The 15461-nt window shown below is 41.2% G+C and overlaps 1 protein-coding gene across 1 annotated transcript in view; it reads right to left on the bottom strand.

Moving 5' to 3' along the window:
* The window catches only part of REPS2 (RALBP1 associated Eps domain containing 2), a 166940-nt gene that overhangs the window by 32789 nt on the left and 118690 nt on the right, over positions 1-15461 (bottom strand). Inside the window, exons 15-16 of the mRNA XM_036270186.1 lie at positions 4035-4118; positions 2530-2675 (exon numbers count right to left, since the gene is read on the bottom strand). Coding sequence (XP_036126079.1) covers positions 2530-2675; positions 4035-4118 — 230 coding nt within the window. The remainder of the gene's footprint in view (positions 1-2529; positions 2676-4034; positions 4119-15461) is intronic.

Genomic DNA, 15461 nt, shown 5'->3' on the forward strand with positions numbered 1-15461 from the left:
TCCCTCTCTTCCACCCTCTCTAAAAATCAATGGAGAAAATATTCTTGGGTGAGGATTAACAAAAAAATTAAAATTAAAAATTAAAAAATAAAATAAAAATGGACAAAGAATCTGAGTAGACATTTCTCCAAAGAAGATATATGAATGGCCAATAAGCACATGAAGAGGTGCTCAACATCATTAGTCACTAGGAAAAGGCAATGAAAACCGCAATGAGATATCACTTTACACCCTCTAGGATGCTATAATATATTTTTTAAAAAAACAGATAGTAACAAGTGTTGACAAGAAAGAAAAGAAATTGGAACTATCATACATTACTTGCAGAATTGTAAAATGCTGCAGCCACTGTGGAAAACAGTTTGGCAGTTTCTCAAATTGGAAAACATAGGCTTACCATAAGATCAAGCAAATCTACTCCTAGGTATATGCTCAAGACAAATGAAAACATAAGTCCACATAAAAGCTTGTACACAAATAGTACAGTAGAATTATTTTTAATAGTTGAAAAGTAGAAACAACCCAAATGGCCATCAACTGATGGATGGATGAATAAAATGTGGTCTATCCATACCATTACACATTATTCAGCAATAAAGAATTACGTTCTGATTCATGCTACAACATGGATGAACCTTGAAAACATTATGCAAAATGAAAGAAGCCCATCACACAAAATGCCCAGAACAGGCAAATCTATCAAGACAGAAAGTAGATTAATAGTTTCCGGGGCTTGGGGAATGGGAGAAAGGAAAGTGACTACTAATGGACACAGAATTTTTTGGGGGGGTGGGGGGCAAGGAATGAAAATGTTTGAAAATTAGATCATGGTGATGGTTGCACGACTTTGTGAATATACGAAAAACTACTGAATTGTACACTAAAAGGGGTGAATTGTATGCTGTGTGAACTATTTTTCCACAAAGCTGTTATAAAACTAATAAAGACAAGAAAATGAAAAAGATCTCTGTGAACTCCACCAGTTCCCCTGCCAATCCACTTTGGAGGATGCTGTAGCCACCACAGACTGACTAGTATTAATGTGAAGCAGAGATTAAAGTGGAAAGCTGGGGAATTGCATAGAAGAAAGTTTAGCCATCTTTTCCCTAATAGAAATCCATGCCCTAGGCTTGGGGTGGCTAGAAGATTGTCAAAACTCTCAGTGACCCTTAAGAATAAAATATACTTCTTTTATGCACTGATGGCACCAGAAAATGGTCCATTTGAAAAACCAAACCCATCATCTGAAAGAGTGCTACACAGATTCAGAATGGGGATTTGGCTTCAAAGGCAAATTATACCTACAAAACCTGTTGCTTTTCTTAGTTATAAGATAGTCATGGGGATGTAAGGTACAGCATAGGGAATACAGTCAATAATATTGTAATACCTATGTATGGTGCCAGGTGGGTACTGGAAAAGGTGGGGGGACACTTTGTAAAGTATATGATTGTCTAACCACTATGCTGTATAATTGAAACCAATACAAAATAATATTGAATGTAAATTGTAATTGAAAAAAGTAAAAGGAAGAGAAAAAAAAAAAAAAAACACCTGTTGCTTTTCTTTCTATAACAGTGTAAGAAAAAAATCCATAGTAGCCGCTGAGAACTCAAGGTACCTAGAGCAGATTTTTGTGATGGATCTTGAGCATTTATGTTCGTGACCAGTCAGGCTCACTTGAAATCTTACACAGCAGCAGGTTTCTGCCCTCAATACCTTGCTCAATTTCACAACAGGGAAACTGAGGAGAGTGACAGCTCTTCTTAAAGCCAAAGCCTACTGGAAAAGGACAGTCTGTCCAGAGCATTGTTCCTGCCCTCCCTCCAATGTCTGTTACAGCTGGTTAGACAGATATCATGGAAGCTCTTTTGGTGACGATTCTGTGCTGACATCATCAACAACAGAAAGTCTTCATGAGGATTAAAAAGATCATGGGAATGTAATGTACAGCTAGGGAAAAGAGTCAATAACATTGTAGTAACTATGTACAGGGACAGATAGTTATAAACTTACTGTGGTCACTTTGTAAGAAATATAAATGTTGAATCACTGTACTGTACACCTGAAACTAATATAATACTGTATGTTAACTATAATCAGAAATACGTTAATTTAACTTTTTTTTTTTAAAGAGAAATTACATCCCACATCTACTGAAAGTTGGGCCTGAGGGTCATGAAGCTAGCTATCTGCCATGGGGAAACATGAGGTAAGACAGGCAAAGAGGGAAAACTGCCATTATATTACTGTCTTCTTCCCAGGAAAATGTGGGGCAGTGCAAGGAAGAGAGGTCAGAAGACATGGAAAGGGAGGGAAGAAGGGAAGAAAACATACCACGGCCTTGTCCCCACTTGCCCCTTATGTCAGGATAAGTCCTATAGCTTAGAAGCTTCTTTTTATGTGACTGGAAAATGGCAATCCCATCACAGAGATAAGTAGGGTAAGACTACATCCATAAAATAACACCCTTTTGAAGATTTAAAAGGAAGTCTCCGACCCTGCTCTCAGTTATCTTGCTCTACTTACTTTTGGAATGTTGGATGGGGTTTCACAGTTGCTACAGGAGCTGGACCGCCAATAGTGGTACAAGGCTCTTGATTTTCTGTAGCTTGATTTTCAGGTCGTAATTTCCTACGGATAGGCTTTGAAGGGGGCTGAGAATATGATATGTCCTGTGGATTAAGAATAAAACAAAATCCTCCAAAAGTTAAAAGATTAAATACTCACCCATCATGCCAATGACCTATGTTCCTCTAAGCCCAACCTCAAGGTCAGGCATGTACTCTAGTGAAACTCCACACCCAAGGATATGTGGCTGATTCATGGCTTGGCAAGAGCTGGAGGGACATGGGTATCAGATTCCAGTGGCCTTTCTTTCTTTCCTCCTTTTTTTTCATGCTTGCAGTCTATTACCTTTTTTTTTTTTTTTTTGTCACCTGGAAGGACACAGGAATCAGATTCCCAGGGCTCACCAACCCGCCTTTCCTTACTATTTTATTTATTTATTTATTTTTCTATCCTCACCCGAGGATATTTTTCCATTTTTTGTACAGATAGAGTGGGAGGGAGAGAGAGGAAGGGAGAGAGAGAGAAACATCGACGTGAAGGGACACATCGAGTGGCTGCCACCCGCACGACCAACCAGGGCCAGGGACAAACTGCAACCTAAGTACGTGCCCTTAGCGGGAACCGAACCCGGGTCTCTCCGGACCGCAGGCCGACGCTCTAACCGCTGAGCCAAACTGGCCAGGGCTCCTTACTATTTTAAATGCTGTGTGCATCTCGTAGCACAGAGCCTTTTCTACTGAAAAAAAAAATTCACTCTTGCCTCACTTTGGGGCTTTCTGGAATATAAGTTTTCAAGTTTGTAATGGTTTTAGTCATATGCTTAGCATTCTCCTAACCCCAATCATTACACAAAGTCAAGCTTAAGAGCCCTGGTGTCTTCTGAAAGGAGACAGTTGGCCTGCTTCACCTGTGTTCCTGAGCCCAGAGCCCACTCTCTTTGACGAGAGAAGGGCCTGAAAAATAGGCAAGGACAAGAAGAGGGTGACAAGATGAAAGGACAGCACAATGAGTGAGTGGTGCTTACTGAGCAAATGACCTGGGACTCAGTGACGTGGGTGGGCTGAGGTGCAGATGCTGAAATGCAGAAGAGACCACAGCACAGAGACAAAACTGGGGAGACTACCATGCCCCCAAAAGGTGCTCCCAGAGGCTTAGCAGTGTGCGGGTTTCGGCTACAGGCATCTGTCTCTCCCCACCTCAACTCTTGATCTTGCCAACAGCAAAGCTGCCATATTTAGCTGGAAGGTTGAAGAGGGAAGTACAAACTGTCAACGACATCAAGGTCCAGCCCAGGAATCATCAGGACCCCATCTTCACAAAGAACTCAAATTCTAGGAAATCTGGGTCATTAACATTCATGTCAGGACATAAAAACCTTAAAACGGTACATATGCTCACAGAGGCAAGAAGCACAAGGGAGGGCTTACAATGCCCCGACAGTGGCACCTTTGTACTGGCCTTACCTTCTTTGTTGGACTACTCTCTGCAGCTTGGGAAGGGGCTCTGTTCAGCTGTGGGTGTGGCTCAGCTTCGGACGCTTGTTCAGACTGCAGCAAAGGATTAGAGAGAGGATAAAAATGTAAAACCATAACCACCCAAATATATAATGAAGAGCACTTAGGAAAATAGTCACTGTGAGGAAACTGATTTAGACCAAGTTGCAGCCAAGCATGGGCAGGTCTGCTGATCCTTATGAAAACCTTCCGTAGACCCTGCTCTTCTCTCCCATCCTTCCTTCCAGCATTGTTGAACCTTAGGAAAAGGAGCCTTCTATAAGTGGACATATATATTGCTAAAAACTAACACCTCACAAGCTCAAACAAAAAATAACAAAGCTTATTGGAAAAACAGGGTTGAGAACGAAGTTAAAATTGTAATCCAAGCACTAACAAAAACAATAATCATACTTAAAAACACTGAAATTTTAAAAAATATATTAAATTCCTAATAAAGAAACATTCTAGTAGATGTGACTCTGTACCTTAAATAAGATGGGAGGAGGGTAAACATGATGGAAGGAGTAAACAGAGGGGCTCCAGCTGCTAAATGGTACAAAAGCAGTGAATAAATGCACAAAGATGGGCAAAAACTGCCCCAAAGCCCTTCCAGACAAAGCAGGCACTGAAGAGCCAAGCAGAAGAACCAAGGAGACTGGGTGCCCAGTCTCCCCAATCCCCCACCCCCACCCCATTCAGCTGTGCCAGAGCACTTTGCCTTCAGCTGTTACTGGCCAGTGCCGCAAAACATTAACATTCTGAGGGAAAACACCCTCCAAGTGAACTAACATCACATCTACATCATACTGACATTGGTCCTCTATTTACCCACAAACTAATCTGTGTTACAGAAACACACACAAGAAACACAAGAGCCCGCCTTAGTGTTCCCCCTTGATCCCTAACCCAGGCTCTTCTGAATGTGGCTTCTTCCTTCCTGACTCTAGTGAAAAGGCTTGTACCCAAGGACACTACTCTCCCATTTAGCAGATTCTAGCTGCCTCTTCTAGTCTTCTCTAGGCCAGTGCCTGGCATCTGATGAGCCATGATCTCCTATTTATAATCATTATTTTTCTTTTCTGTTGACTCTTATTATTCCTCAGATGTAGGTTTTCTCAAGGTTCTGTCAGTTACCTGTCCTTCCTCTTTCCCAGAGTAATTATTTTTCCCATCTGCTCCTACATTTTCACCACCCTAGCTAGAAACCTCAGTTCCCAACCAACTCCCACCTGTTCCAAATCCATTTTACAGGTAATCAATACACCTGATTTCTAGTCCCAACTTTTTCTTATAGCCTTCTCTTTTCCATTAAGGATAACTGTATTATTATTATTACTGTTAATAGATACCACAAAACACCCAATACTTACATGTGTCACACATTGTTCTAGGTGCTTTGCATGCATTATTTCATTTCATCATCACAGCCTAGGAAGTAATTATTATCCCCATCTTATTAGTGAAGAAATTAAGGATTGAAGAGGAACCCACCCAAGATCACACAAATTGTAGGGTCTGAACCCGGGCCTGAGGTCCTAAAGCTGGTTGCAATCACTATGCTCTATATTTCCTGGGCCAAGAAATATTTATTGAATAGCTACTACAGGCAGGCCCCATGCTAGCACTGGTATTAAAGGATGAATAAGCCCCAGACCTTGCTTACAAGGAGCTTGAAGTCTAGTGGGAGAGGCAGATAAATGAACAGGCAAACATGCTTCAGTGGAATTAGGATAATGGTGGGGCAGTGTGGGGACTCCAAAAGCACCCAGCCTTTTGGGTCAACAAAGACTGTGATATCCCAGTCGAAGGTGATATACCAGCTGAGATCTGAGTGATAAGCAAGGTGTAGCCAAGCAGAGGAGCACTGCGTGGAGACAGTGAGGAAGGAGGCCCAGAGGGCCTCCTAAGCTCCAACACCCAGAATGTCAGCCCGGGTATCACAAGAACACTGAGGCCAGTCCCCAAGGTGGAAACCACAGGAGAAGCAGGTGTGAGAAAGAGCTCACTTTGGGGCATACTGAGTTTGAAGCATGTTGGAAACATCTAAACAAAGCCATCCAGTAGCTTGCACTGTCAGGAGTCTGGGGGATACAAGCACTCATCCACATTCCCTGGGGTTCTGACAAATGGCATCTTACTTCAAGATCTGCCGGACTACTGTCAGCTTTATTAATGGCTGAGTGAGGGCCCAAATAAGCTCGCAAATGCAGGACTTCCCATTAATTGTGCTAAAGAATTGTAACTTGGACTCAAGGTCCTTTCTTGCCTTCTACCTGAAAATCTACTGCTTGGAACACATATGTCTGACCCCAAGTCTATGCGCGCAGCTCCCTGCAGGGACCACGAGTGTACATCGCACATTCCACCAGCCAGACAGAGAGAAAAGGAGTGACAGAGCAGTCACTCTCCTTTCAATTGGTCAGCTCCCTTCTATCCTCAGGCAGACAGAGAGAAGCATTTGCCCTAAGGCTCCCTTTCCTAGGGAGATAAATAAAGCCTCCTTGTGAAAATACTAAAGAAAATGATAATTTGGATCCTCTTTTAAAAAAAAATTACACTTCTGAGCACAGCAGAAGTAGCAGCTGTGTTTGTCACTGCCTTCATTTTCTCTTAACCCTCTCTAAAAACACAAACAACAATGCGCTGGAGGTTGGGAAGGATGAGGAAGCAGTTGTGAGATGTGTCTGAATTTCTTTTTTCATTTACAAATATACCTTCCTGAAGTGGCATCTAGAGGCCTGGGTTTTCTAGCTTTATGACTAGTAACAAACAACTCCTCAGTGTTATGTCAGGTTGGTTGTAACCATCAATCTCCTTATAAAGAAACTCAAGACCTCCTCATCCCTTTCAACTGCTCCATAGACTGATTGTAAATGGATCCATCTGTTGAACATACAGAGGCGTGAATCTCGTGAGGAATCAGGAAGGTCCTGAAAAGGCAGAGCCTCACCAGAGCCAGAAATTATCCAAGGAAAAGAGATGGAGAAAGAAAACTAGCCTTGTGGGGGAAAAAACAAAACAAAACTAAAGATGAGATTTAGACATGCAAAAGACTTTCTTCCTAATAAACTATTTCACTTTTCTTCATGAAAAATAGTATAAGGCTTACATTAGACTTAGTAGCTGGAAAGCAGAACAAACCAGGGAGATTTCTTTGCTTTTCTTCAGACTTTTCCAAGTTAACAATTTTGGGAAAATGATAATCCACAAAAGCAGGGTTTTTACTCCATGTATTAAAGAAATGGGGGAACAACTCTGCTACTAATGTGGACAATATGCCTTTGTCCAAAAGTTTAGGTTGTCTGAACTGAAATCCAATGCTTAAATTTTGTGAAAGAAACAAATGTTTAGATTACAATTAATACTGCAAACAGCAATTCTCCCTCGTGACTCTTGTGTAGCAGCATACACCGAGCCAGGATGCAGCAAGCCAGAAAAAATGTACTTTTAGTTGACAGCTCAATGAAATTTGAGCTAAGGTTCTATTTAAATATATATATCTCACATTTTAATATTAATACTCCCCTACCCACAAATGAGCAATATATTTCATTCTAATTTTGTAACAAAAATCCTGGATAGGTCACATGGATTTGGAGGTGCTGCCACTCAGGATGTAGAAACTTGTTCTGGGGCTCGCCCGTTCCTGTGGTTGATGGGACAACATGGCTCCTGCTCAGTTGGCTGCCCAGAAATGGACATAGGCCCAGGGAAGCTAAGCACTTTGCTTTTCTACCAGAAGAAGAGTTCATTCAGTTAGTCAATTATACAAGTATTTATTTCATATATCTGATGTGTCACTTTCCAAGAATCCTCATCTCAGGTTCTGGACCCGAGACACCAGGCAAAGTGCTCCCAGACAAGGGGAGTTAAAGTGCTCTAGTATGTTCCTCCATGGTCTCTCTTTCAGATCATGTGTTCTGGGGGAAGCCAGCTGTCACACTTTGAGGACACTCAAGCAGTTCTAATAAGGAGCCCATGTAGCAAGGAAGTGAGGCCTCCTGCCTACAGCCATGTGGAGGAACCATCTCTGAAGAGGAGCCTCCAGCCTTAGTTGAGCCTTCAGATTATTACAGCCCTGACTGACATCTTGCCTGCGGCATAATGAGACAGCTTGAGCCAGAACCACCCAGATTAGTTGCTCCTGAATCTCTAACCCACAGAAACTATGAGACAATAAATGTTAATTGTTCTAGGCCTCTGAAAAAATATTCTAGTATGTCTGGAATTTGGGGTCTAGTAGGGTGGAATAAGGGTAAGCAGTGGAGAAGAATGGGAGAACTGAAGTTGGATAATGGCCAGTGGAGTGGATCATACATGGTCTTACAGACCATTGATTGCTCTGGATTGTCCATGAGCCATTCATCACCATTCCCTGCTTCCATGCTCTTCCCTACACTGCAGGGGGTAGAAGCCTGGCAACTACATTTATAGAATCTCCTCTCAACAGAGTTCCTTGCTGCCACTGAGAATCACGCACATGAAACACTAAAAGAAAAACCATGTTATTGCTCCTCCAGCAGTGGTAGGCAGCCAAGCATGGGTTTCCGCAGTTACAGTGCCCTCATGCATTTCCCTGCAAATCATTACTTAGGTGCTGCAGGTAGTTTGAGCATCTTCAGCTGTTTCCTTCAGAGTTCTTAGGATGTCTTAACTTTCAGAAAGTTATGACAAACCTCATAGTAGTGGCTTTCCCTCATCTTTGTTCCTCTAGCACATCTAATTCATTTTAAGTACCAAATTCCTTGAATGAAATATCTTCCAGTGTGAAACACTAGAGTTGTTTCTGTTTTCCTGACTAGACCTTGGCTGATACATCCCTATTCAGCATTTGGAACTTATTTTGAGGGCCATTAAGGCAAATGGATTGGAAGCAACCCAAACTAGGGGAAGGGTACTTAATTAGAAGACCAAAGAAGAAAACAAGATCAGACATGATGGTCATTTAAACCAGCCTGGTGGGAGTGGTGATGGCTAAATGGTCGAAAGAGAAAATAGTTCAAAACAAGAGGAAAGAAATGTGGCAGCATAGTAACTTTTCAAGCAGATTCATCACAAAGCAGTGCTACACCAACACCAGTTCCATAAATTGCCTAGAGCAGGGACTGGCAAACTTTTTCTATAAAGCACCAGATATTAAATATTTTCACTTGTCCAGGCCATTCAATCTCTGGGTCTCCAAGTCTCCATTGCAATTTTGCAACCCTGCTGTTGAGTACTAAAGCAGGTAGACACTACAATGAATGGGAGGGGCTCTGCTCCAATAAACTTTATTTACAAAAACAGGTGGTGGGATAGATTGGCATGTGATTCATAGTATGCCAGCCCCTGGCTTAGAGGGAAAAATAATAAGCTTAAGAAACACCACACAACCCGGGCAGTGTTGCTCAGTGGATTGAGCATCGTCCCATGCACTGAGAGGTCCGGGTTCGATTCCTGGTCAGGGCACATGCCCGGATTTCAGGCTCAATCCCCAGTAGAGTGCATGCAGGAGGCAGTCAATGGATGTTTCTCTGTCATATCAATATTTCTATCTCTCTCTCCCTTCCTCTCTCAAGAATAATATTTTTTTAAATTCTTAAAAAAACACCACCACCACACTGTCTATCTCCCTCTTAGAAATTCATGAAGCATAAAGCACAAAGCATGCCACCCGCTCTAAAATCCTGTGAGGTAATGTAAGGCACTGACTTTGATTTTTCAAAAATATTTTTTATTCATTTTTAGAGAGAGGAAGGGACAAAGAGAGAGAAACATCAATGTGATAGCGAATCATCGATTGGCTGCCTCCTGCATTGCCCCCTACCAGGAATCGAGCCTGCAACCTGGGCATGTGCCCTAACCCAAAATTAAATAGGCGACATCCTGGTACATGGGACAACCTCAACCAGTTGAATCATACTGGCAGGGCCCACTGACTGCTTAACCCAGTAGTTCCCAAATTTATTTAGTTTCCAGTCCTTATTTTCGTGTACCTCCTATTAACATCCAGCAGAATTAATGTTCTGTGGAACACACTTTGGGAAACATGAACCATAGGCTAGGTTTTAGAGTAACAAAGGAAAAACATTCCATTTGACTTGAATGCCAAATGACATGCTCTACACTCAATCCTTTGAGAGAAACATTTTCCACAGTGGTTGGCAGATCTAACTCCAGGGGCCTCTGCTGTACACACCTCCCTCTCTCACCTTGGCCAAGACCATGAGGGAGGGTGACGATGGGGTTGCTGCCTGGCAAAAATGGGGTCCCTTCCCTCCTTCCACTCCTCCCTCCTTCCTCCTTCCCTACAGTAGCAGCTGTTGCTCCTGCTGCCAACTACTCTGCATGAATTTATTTACTGGGCTCTTTTAAAACCTTCTGGACACAAACACAATAAAAATTATGCATTATAATAGCTAAAGCAGATGAACACAACCTTGATAAATTATGGATTTTTTAAAGTAGCTTAAAAACATGTCTCAGATCCAGTTCCACCCAGGCAAGCCAGCTTTACAAAGGTCCCATAGCGCCCATCTGAGTCCAGGTGCTCATCACACCTCCTGCCTGGGCCAATGCAAAAAACTTCAGTAGGTCTTTTTCCAGCCTTCAGCCCCTCCCCCCATTCCAATCCACTCTGCACACCACTGAGGAACTACTTTGTAAAGCACCTTCTCATCCAAACACTTTTTCTCAAAGACTCTCAATGGGTCCCTAAGGCCTATGGCACACAACACAATCCCTCAGCCAATTAAAGACCTTCCATCATCTGGCTCCAATTTACCTCTGCATCACAACTGCATTAGTTCACCCATATGGAACCTGCTCCAGGCACATTTTTTACCTTGATCTTCAAACACACCAGAAGTTTCTTCCCAACTCAATTCTGTTTGTTCTAGACCATTTAGCCCAGTAGATCCAAAATATAGCTGCACAGGAGAATTATCTAGGAAATTTTTATAAATTACAGACTTTTAGATAGTACCCCAGACTTCCCTAATTATAATCTCCTAAGGGTGGAGCATTAGAAACTTCTATTTTAACAAGCTCCCTGAATGATTTTTATGAAGCTAGCCCACACCAACTGGGGACCACTGATGGTCCAAAGTCTTCATTAAAAGATGAGGAAACCAAGTATCCAAGGTCCTAGTCTGGAAAAGGCCACAAGTGCTCCAGCAAAAACTAACTAGAATTCTTAATTGTTTTCTTGTCCATTTACTGAGGGGGGAATAGAGGGTGTGTGCAATATGGTTCCATAAATAAATAAATAAATAAATAAATAAATAAATAAATCTGAGCAAAATCTTCAGCAATAGGACTTGTTTAAAAGTCAAATCTGCAACAAAAAGAGTCAAATCTCATTTTTAAAATAAGTAGTCTAATTGCTGAACTGCTTGCTAAGGTGTAGATAATTGATGACTTTTTAAAAATTCATAATATCTTTCTTACAGCTTCATAGTATTCCATTGTGTTCATGTACCATAGCTTTTTAATCCACTCATCTACTGATGGACACTTACATTGTTTCCAGATCTTAGCTATTGTAAATAGTGCTGCTATGAACATAGGGGTACATATACTCTTTCTGATTGGTGTTTCAGGTTTCTTAGGGTATATTCCTAGAAGTGGGATCACTGGGTCAAATGGCAGTTCAATTTTTAATTTTTTGAGGTAACATCATAGTGTTTTCCATAGTGGCTGCACCAGTCTGCATTCCCACCAGCAGTATACTAGAGTCCCCTTTTCTCCACACCCTCGCCAACACTTGTTAGATGATTCGTTGATGGCAGCCATTCTGACAGGTGTGAGGTGATACCTCATTGTTGTTTTAATTTGCTTCTCTCTGATGATTAGTGGTGCTGAGCATTTCTTCATATGTCTCTTGGTCATTTGTATGTCCTTTTTGGAGAGGTGTCTATTTAGTTCCTCTGCCCATTTTTTAATTGGGTTCTTTGTCTTCCTTTTGTGGAGTTGTATGAGCACTCTATATATTTTAGAAATTAACCCCTATCTGATGCATGAAAGGACTTGGAGAGTATTATGCTAAGTGAAACAAGCCAAGCAGAGAAAGGTAAATATCACATGATCTCAATTATTTGTGGAATATAATGAACTAAACAAACTGCTGAACAAAATTAACCCAGAGACATAGAGGTGGGGTATAGACTGACAAGCCTCAGAGGAGGGGGCATAGGGTGGGGAGATAAATCACAGAACTTACGTGCATGTATGCATGACCAATGAACATAGACAACAAAGCTGTGGATGGGGTGGAGAGGAAGGGGAGGAGGGTGTCAACAGGGGGAAAATGAGAAACATCTGTAACAAAAACAAATTAATAAATAAAAATAAATAAATTCTAAAAAATAAAAATTCATAACATTCCTGCTACTGACAGATTAGAAAAAGAAACTCAAGCTCCATTTATCACCCAAGAATCCAGGCAGATTCTAAGGCAGTGGCTAAATTCTAGGCAGATGAACAGACAATCCTGCTACAATCTCTAGGGCAGCGGTTCTCAAACTGTGGGTCACGACCCCTTTGGAGGTCGAATGACGCTTTCACAGGGGTCACCTAAGACATAACAGTAGCAAAATTACAGTTATGAAGTAGCAACAAAATAATTTTATGGTTGGGGGTCACCACAACATGAGGAACTGTATTAAAGGGTCGCGGCATTAGGAAGGTAGGAATCACTGCTCTAGGGGATCTCCAGCATCTTACTGGTATGCTAAATGTCATTTAGTGCCTAACTTTCACCTGATCCCCATCTCTGCTAGGTAAGGGCACACCAGAAAACCATGGTCAAACCCAGGCACAGAAGATGCAAAACCAATGGCCAGCATCATACTGGCCACAACAAAAACCATCATTCCCCAAACGGTCTCAAGAGAGAATCTTTAGGACTGAATTCTCTGTAAGAACAATTACCAAAACCCATGACCAAACTCAACTGTAAGAGACAGAAATAGAGCTGAAGTATAAGCACCTAGGGTAGGATCTATGTCTTGTTTCATAATTGTTTTCCTGGTGCCTAAGCTGAATGCTAGCAAACAACAGGTCTTCTGATCGATGTGTACAATAAGTTAGTAATGAACCCAACGCTGTTTCATGTTCCAATGGACAAGTCAAGAATTCATCCCAGAGTAACTAGAACCACAGAGCACAGCAGTTATAGGGTACAGGCTCCTAAATCAAACCCAGGCTTTTCACTTACTTGGTGTATAACCTCTGAGCCATAATTTCTTTGTCCATGAAAGGGGATAATCCACCTAAACTCCTAGCATTGTGAAGATTAACTGAAAGACATGTCTAGAGTGCAAAGCAAAATTATATAGTAACTGTTCAATAGTAGGAGCTACTATCATGCCAGAAGTAAAATTATAATTGGTTTCCCACACATAGGATCTGGTACTGCAAGTAACAGCCAATTCCACCTAAGAGACTTTTCCCCTTTCTAAAAATGAAAACCTAAAGTAATAAAGTGCTGACTCCCGTTTAGATTATGAGCAGATCCACTAAAACAGGCTATCCACAATCCAAATTTGTGCCTCTGGATATTACTGCTACCAGTATTGGGAGGTAAGAAATTCTCAAAAATAAAAGCCCTTTCAGACTTTCCAATTTCATCCTGGCTGCCTCAGCACAGATATCTCAGGTGGCCCCCTGTGACACAAGAAGACACCCAGGGGAACACTGACAAAGGAGCTCAGAGACAATTCTGATGGATATAAACAATCAGTAACTATAATTGGCAATTAATCCCTGGATACAGCAGTGACACATCATAATCTCTTGGGGATTCCTGGAACCACTGGATCATGGACAACATCCATGAAACAGACTTACTGTTACAACTAAAGGACTATGGGCACTATATTTTGGTCTAAAAGACAAATATTTTGACCATGAATAGTGTTTTGTTCTTCTAGCTACAATTTCTATTAATAGAAAAGAGGCCTGAGTGTAGTCTGAGCCCCACCCTCTACTCATCATATACCTAAAGCCATATTGTAATGTCACCTGCAGAGCCAACAACATGGACCTCACAGAAAAGGTGATCTATGGCAGGATTCTCTTGAGACTCATGTTCCCTGTTGGATAAGGCTGAACAAAGATGCCATTTGCATGCCTCTTACCACACCAAACAAACCCTTACTAAAAGAGGTACCCACCACCATCACAATTCAAAGGCATCTGCTTATCAGGTCTTCAGAAATCCTTTTGGCTGGTCCCAGACACTAGACATATATAGGCCTGGCAATTATACCTAAAGTACCATAAAAATGTCAAAGTGCCTCCAAGTCCTGGCCTTACCTGATATTTTACCACACTTACAATTTTGAACCCCCTTCTAGGTTCTACTGCTCTTTATTAGTGATGAAATGTTTGAATAACATCTTTTCCAACCACTGACAGCTCATATTTAGGGTTGACATAGCCCTTCCTGCATAAGCTATGTTCATCAGAAGAAGGTGGCTTTTAAACAATCCAAATAGAAATAGCTTGCTAGAGAGGGACCTATAAAAGTTATGTAAGAGTAAGGACCTAGCTAACATAAAATAAATTCAGTATGGATGAGGATATGGAACTGAAATGGGACGACTGTTGATTGAGTATAAACCACTACAAACACTTTATAAAACTGTTTGGCAGTATCCACTAAAGCTGAATAGATGCTTACTGTATGACCCAGAAATTCTGCTCCCAGGTATAAACCCAAGAGAGATGAAAACACACATCTACTCAAAACCTTGTACATGAATATGCATAGCAGCATCGTTTATAATTGCCAAAATATGAAAACTACTCAAATGTCCATCAACAGTAGAAAACAGTGATATATTTGCATACACAGTGGAATACTATACAGCAATGATCTACAATTACACGCAATACAGATGAATCACACAAACAGCATTTAAGCAAAAGAAACCAGTCACAAGAGTATATACTGCATGGTTCCACTTACATAAGGTAGAAAACAAGTAAACTATCCTATGCTCTTAGAAGTTAGAATAGTGGTAACCCTAAGAATAAGGGATAGAAACTTGAAAATAGCATAAAAGGAGTTTTCTGGAGTGCTAGTAATATTGCTTCTTGATTTTAGTGTTGATTACACACCTGTGCTCTGCTTGTGAAAATTCATTGAGTTGCACTTTTCAATATGCAAATTATACTTCAATAAAAAGAAAAATAAATCCAGTAGTCAATTTTCTATAATGTCCTTAAAGTGCCACCTAGTGGTACAAGTTAAATGTAAACAAGAGGGAAGATTCATCTCTAAGGACTTCAAAAATATGGCCCATTTCTAACAGTACATGCAAGGATTGGGCTGAAATAGTGCCCTAGACAACAACAACAACAAAAAACCAGAGCACATTGGTGCCAATGAACCAGTGGCGATGCACATCT

This window comes from Molossus molossus, unplaced genomic scaffold (genome assembly GCF_014108415.1).
Source record: "Molossus molossus isolate mMolMol1 unplaced genomic scaffold, mMolMol1.p scaffold_m16_p_2, whole genome shotgun sequence".
Taxonomy (NCBI): Eukaryota; Metazoa; Chordata; class Mammalia; order Chiroptera; family Molossidae; genus Molossus; species Molossus molossus.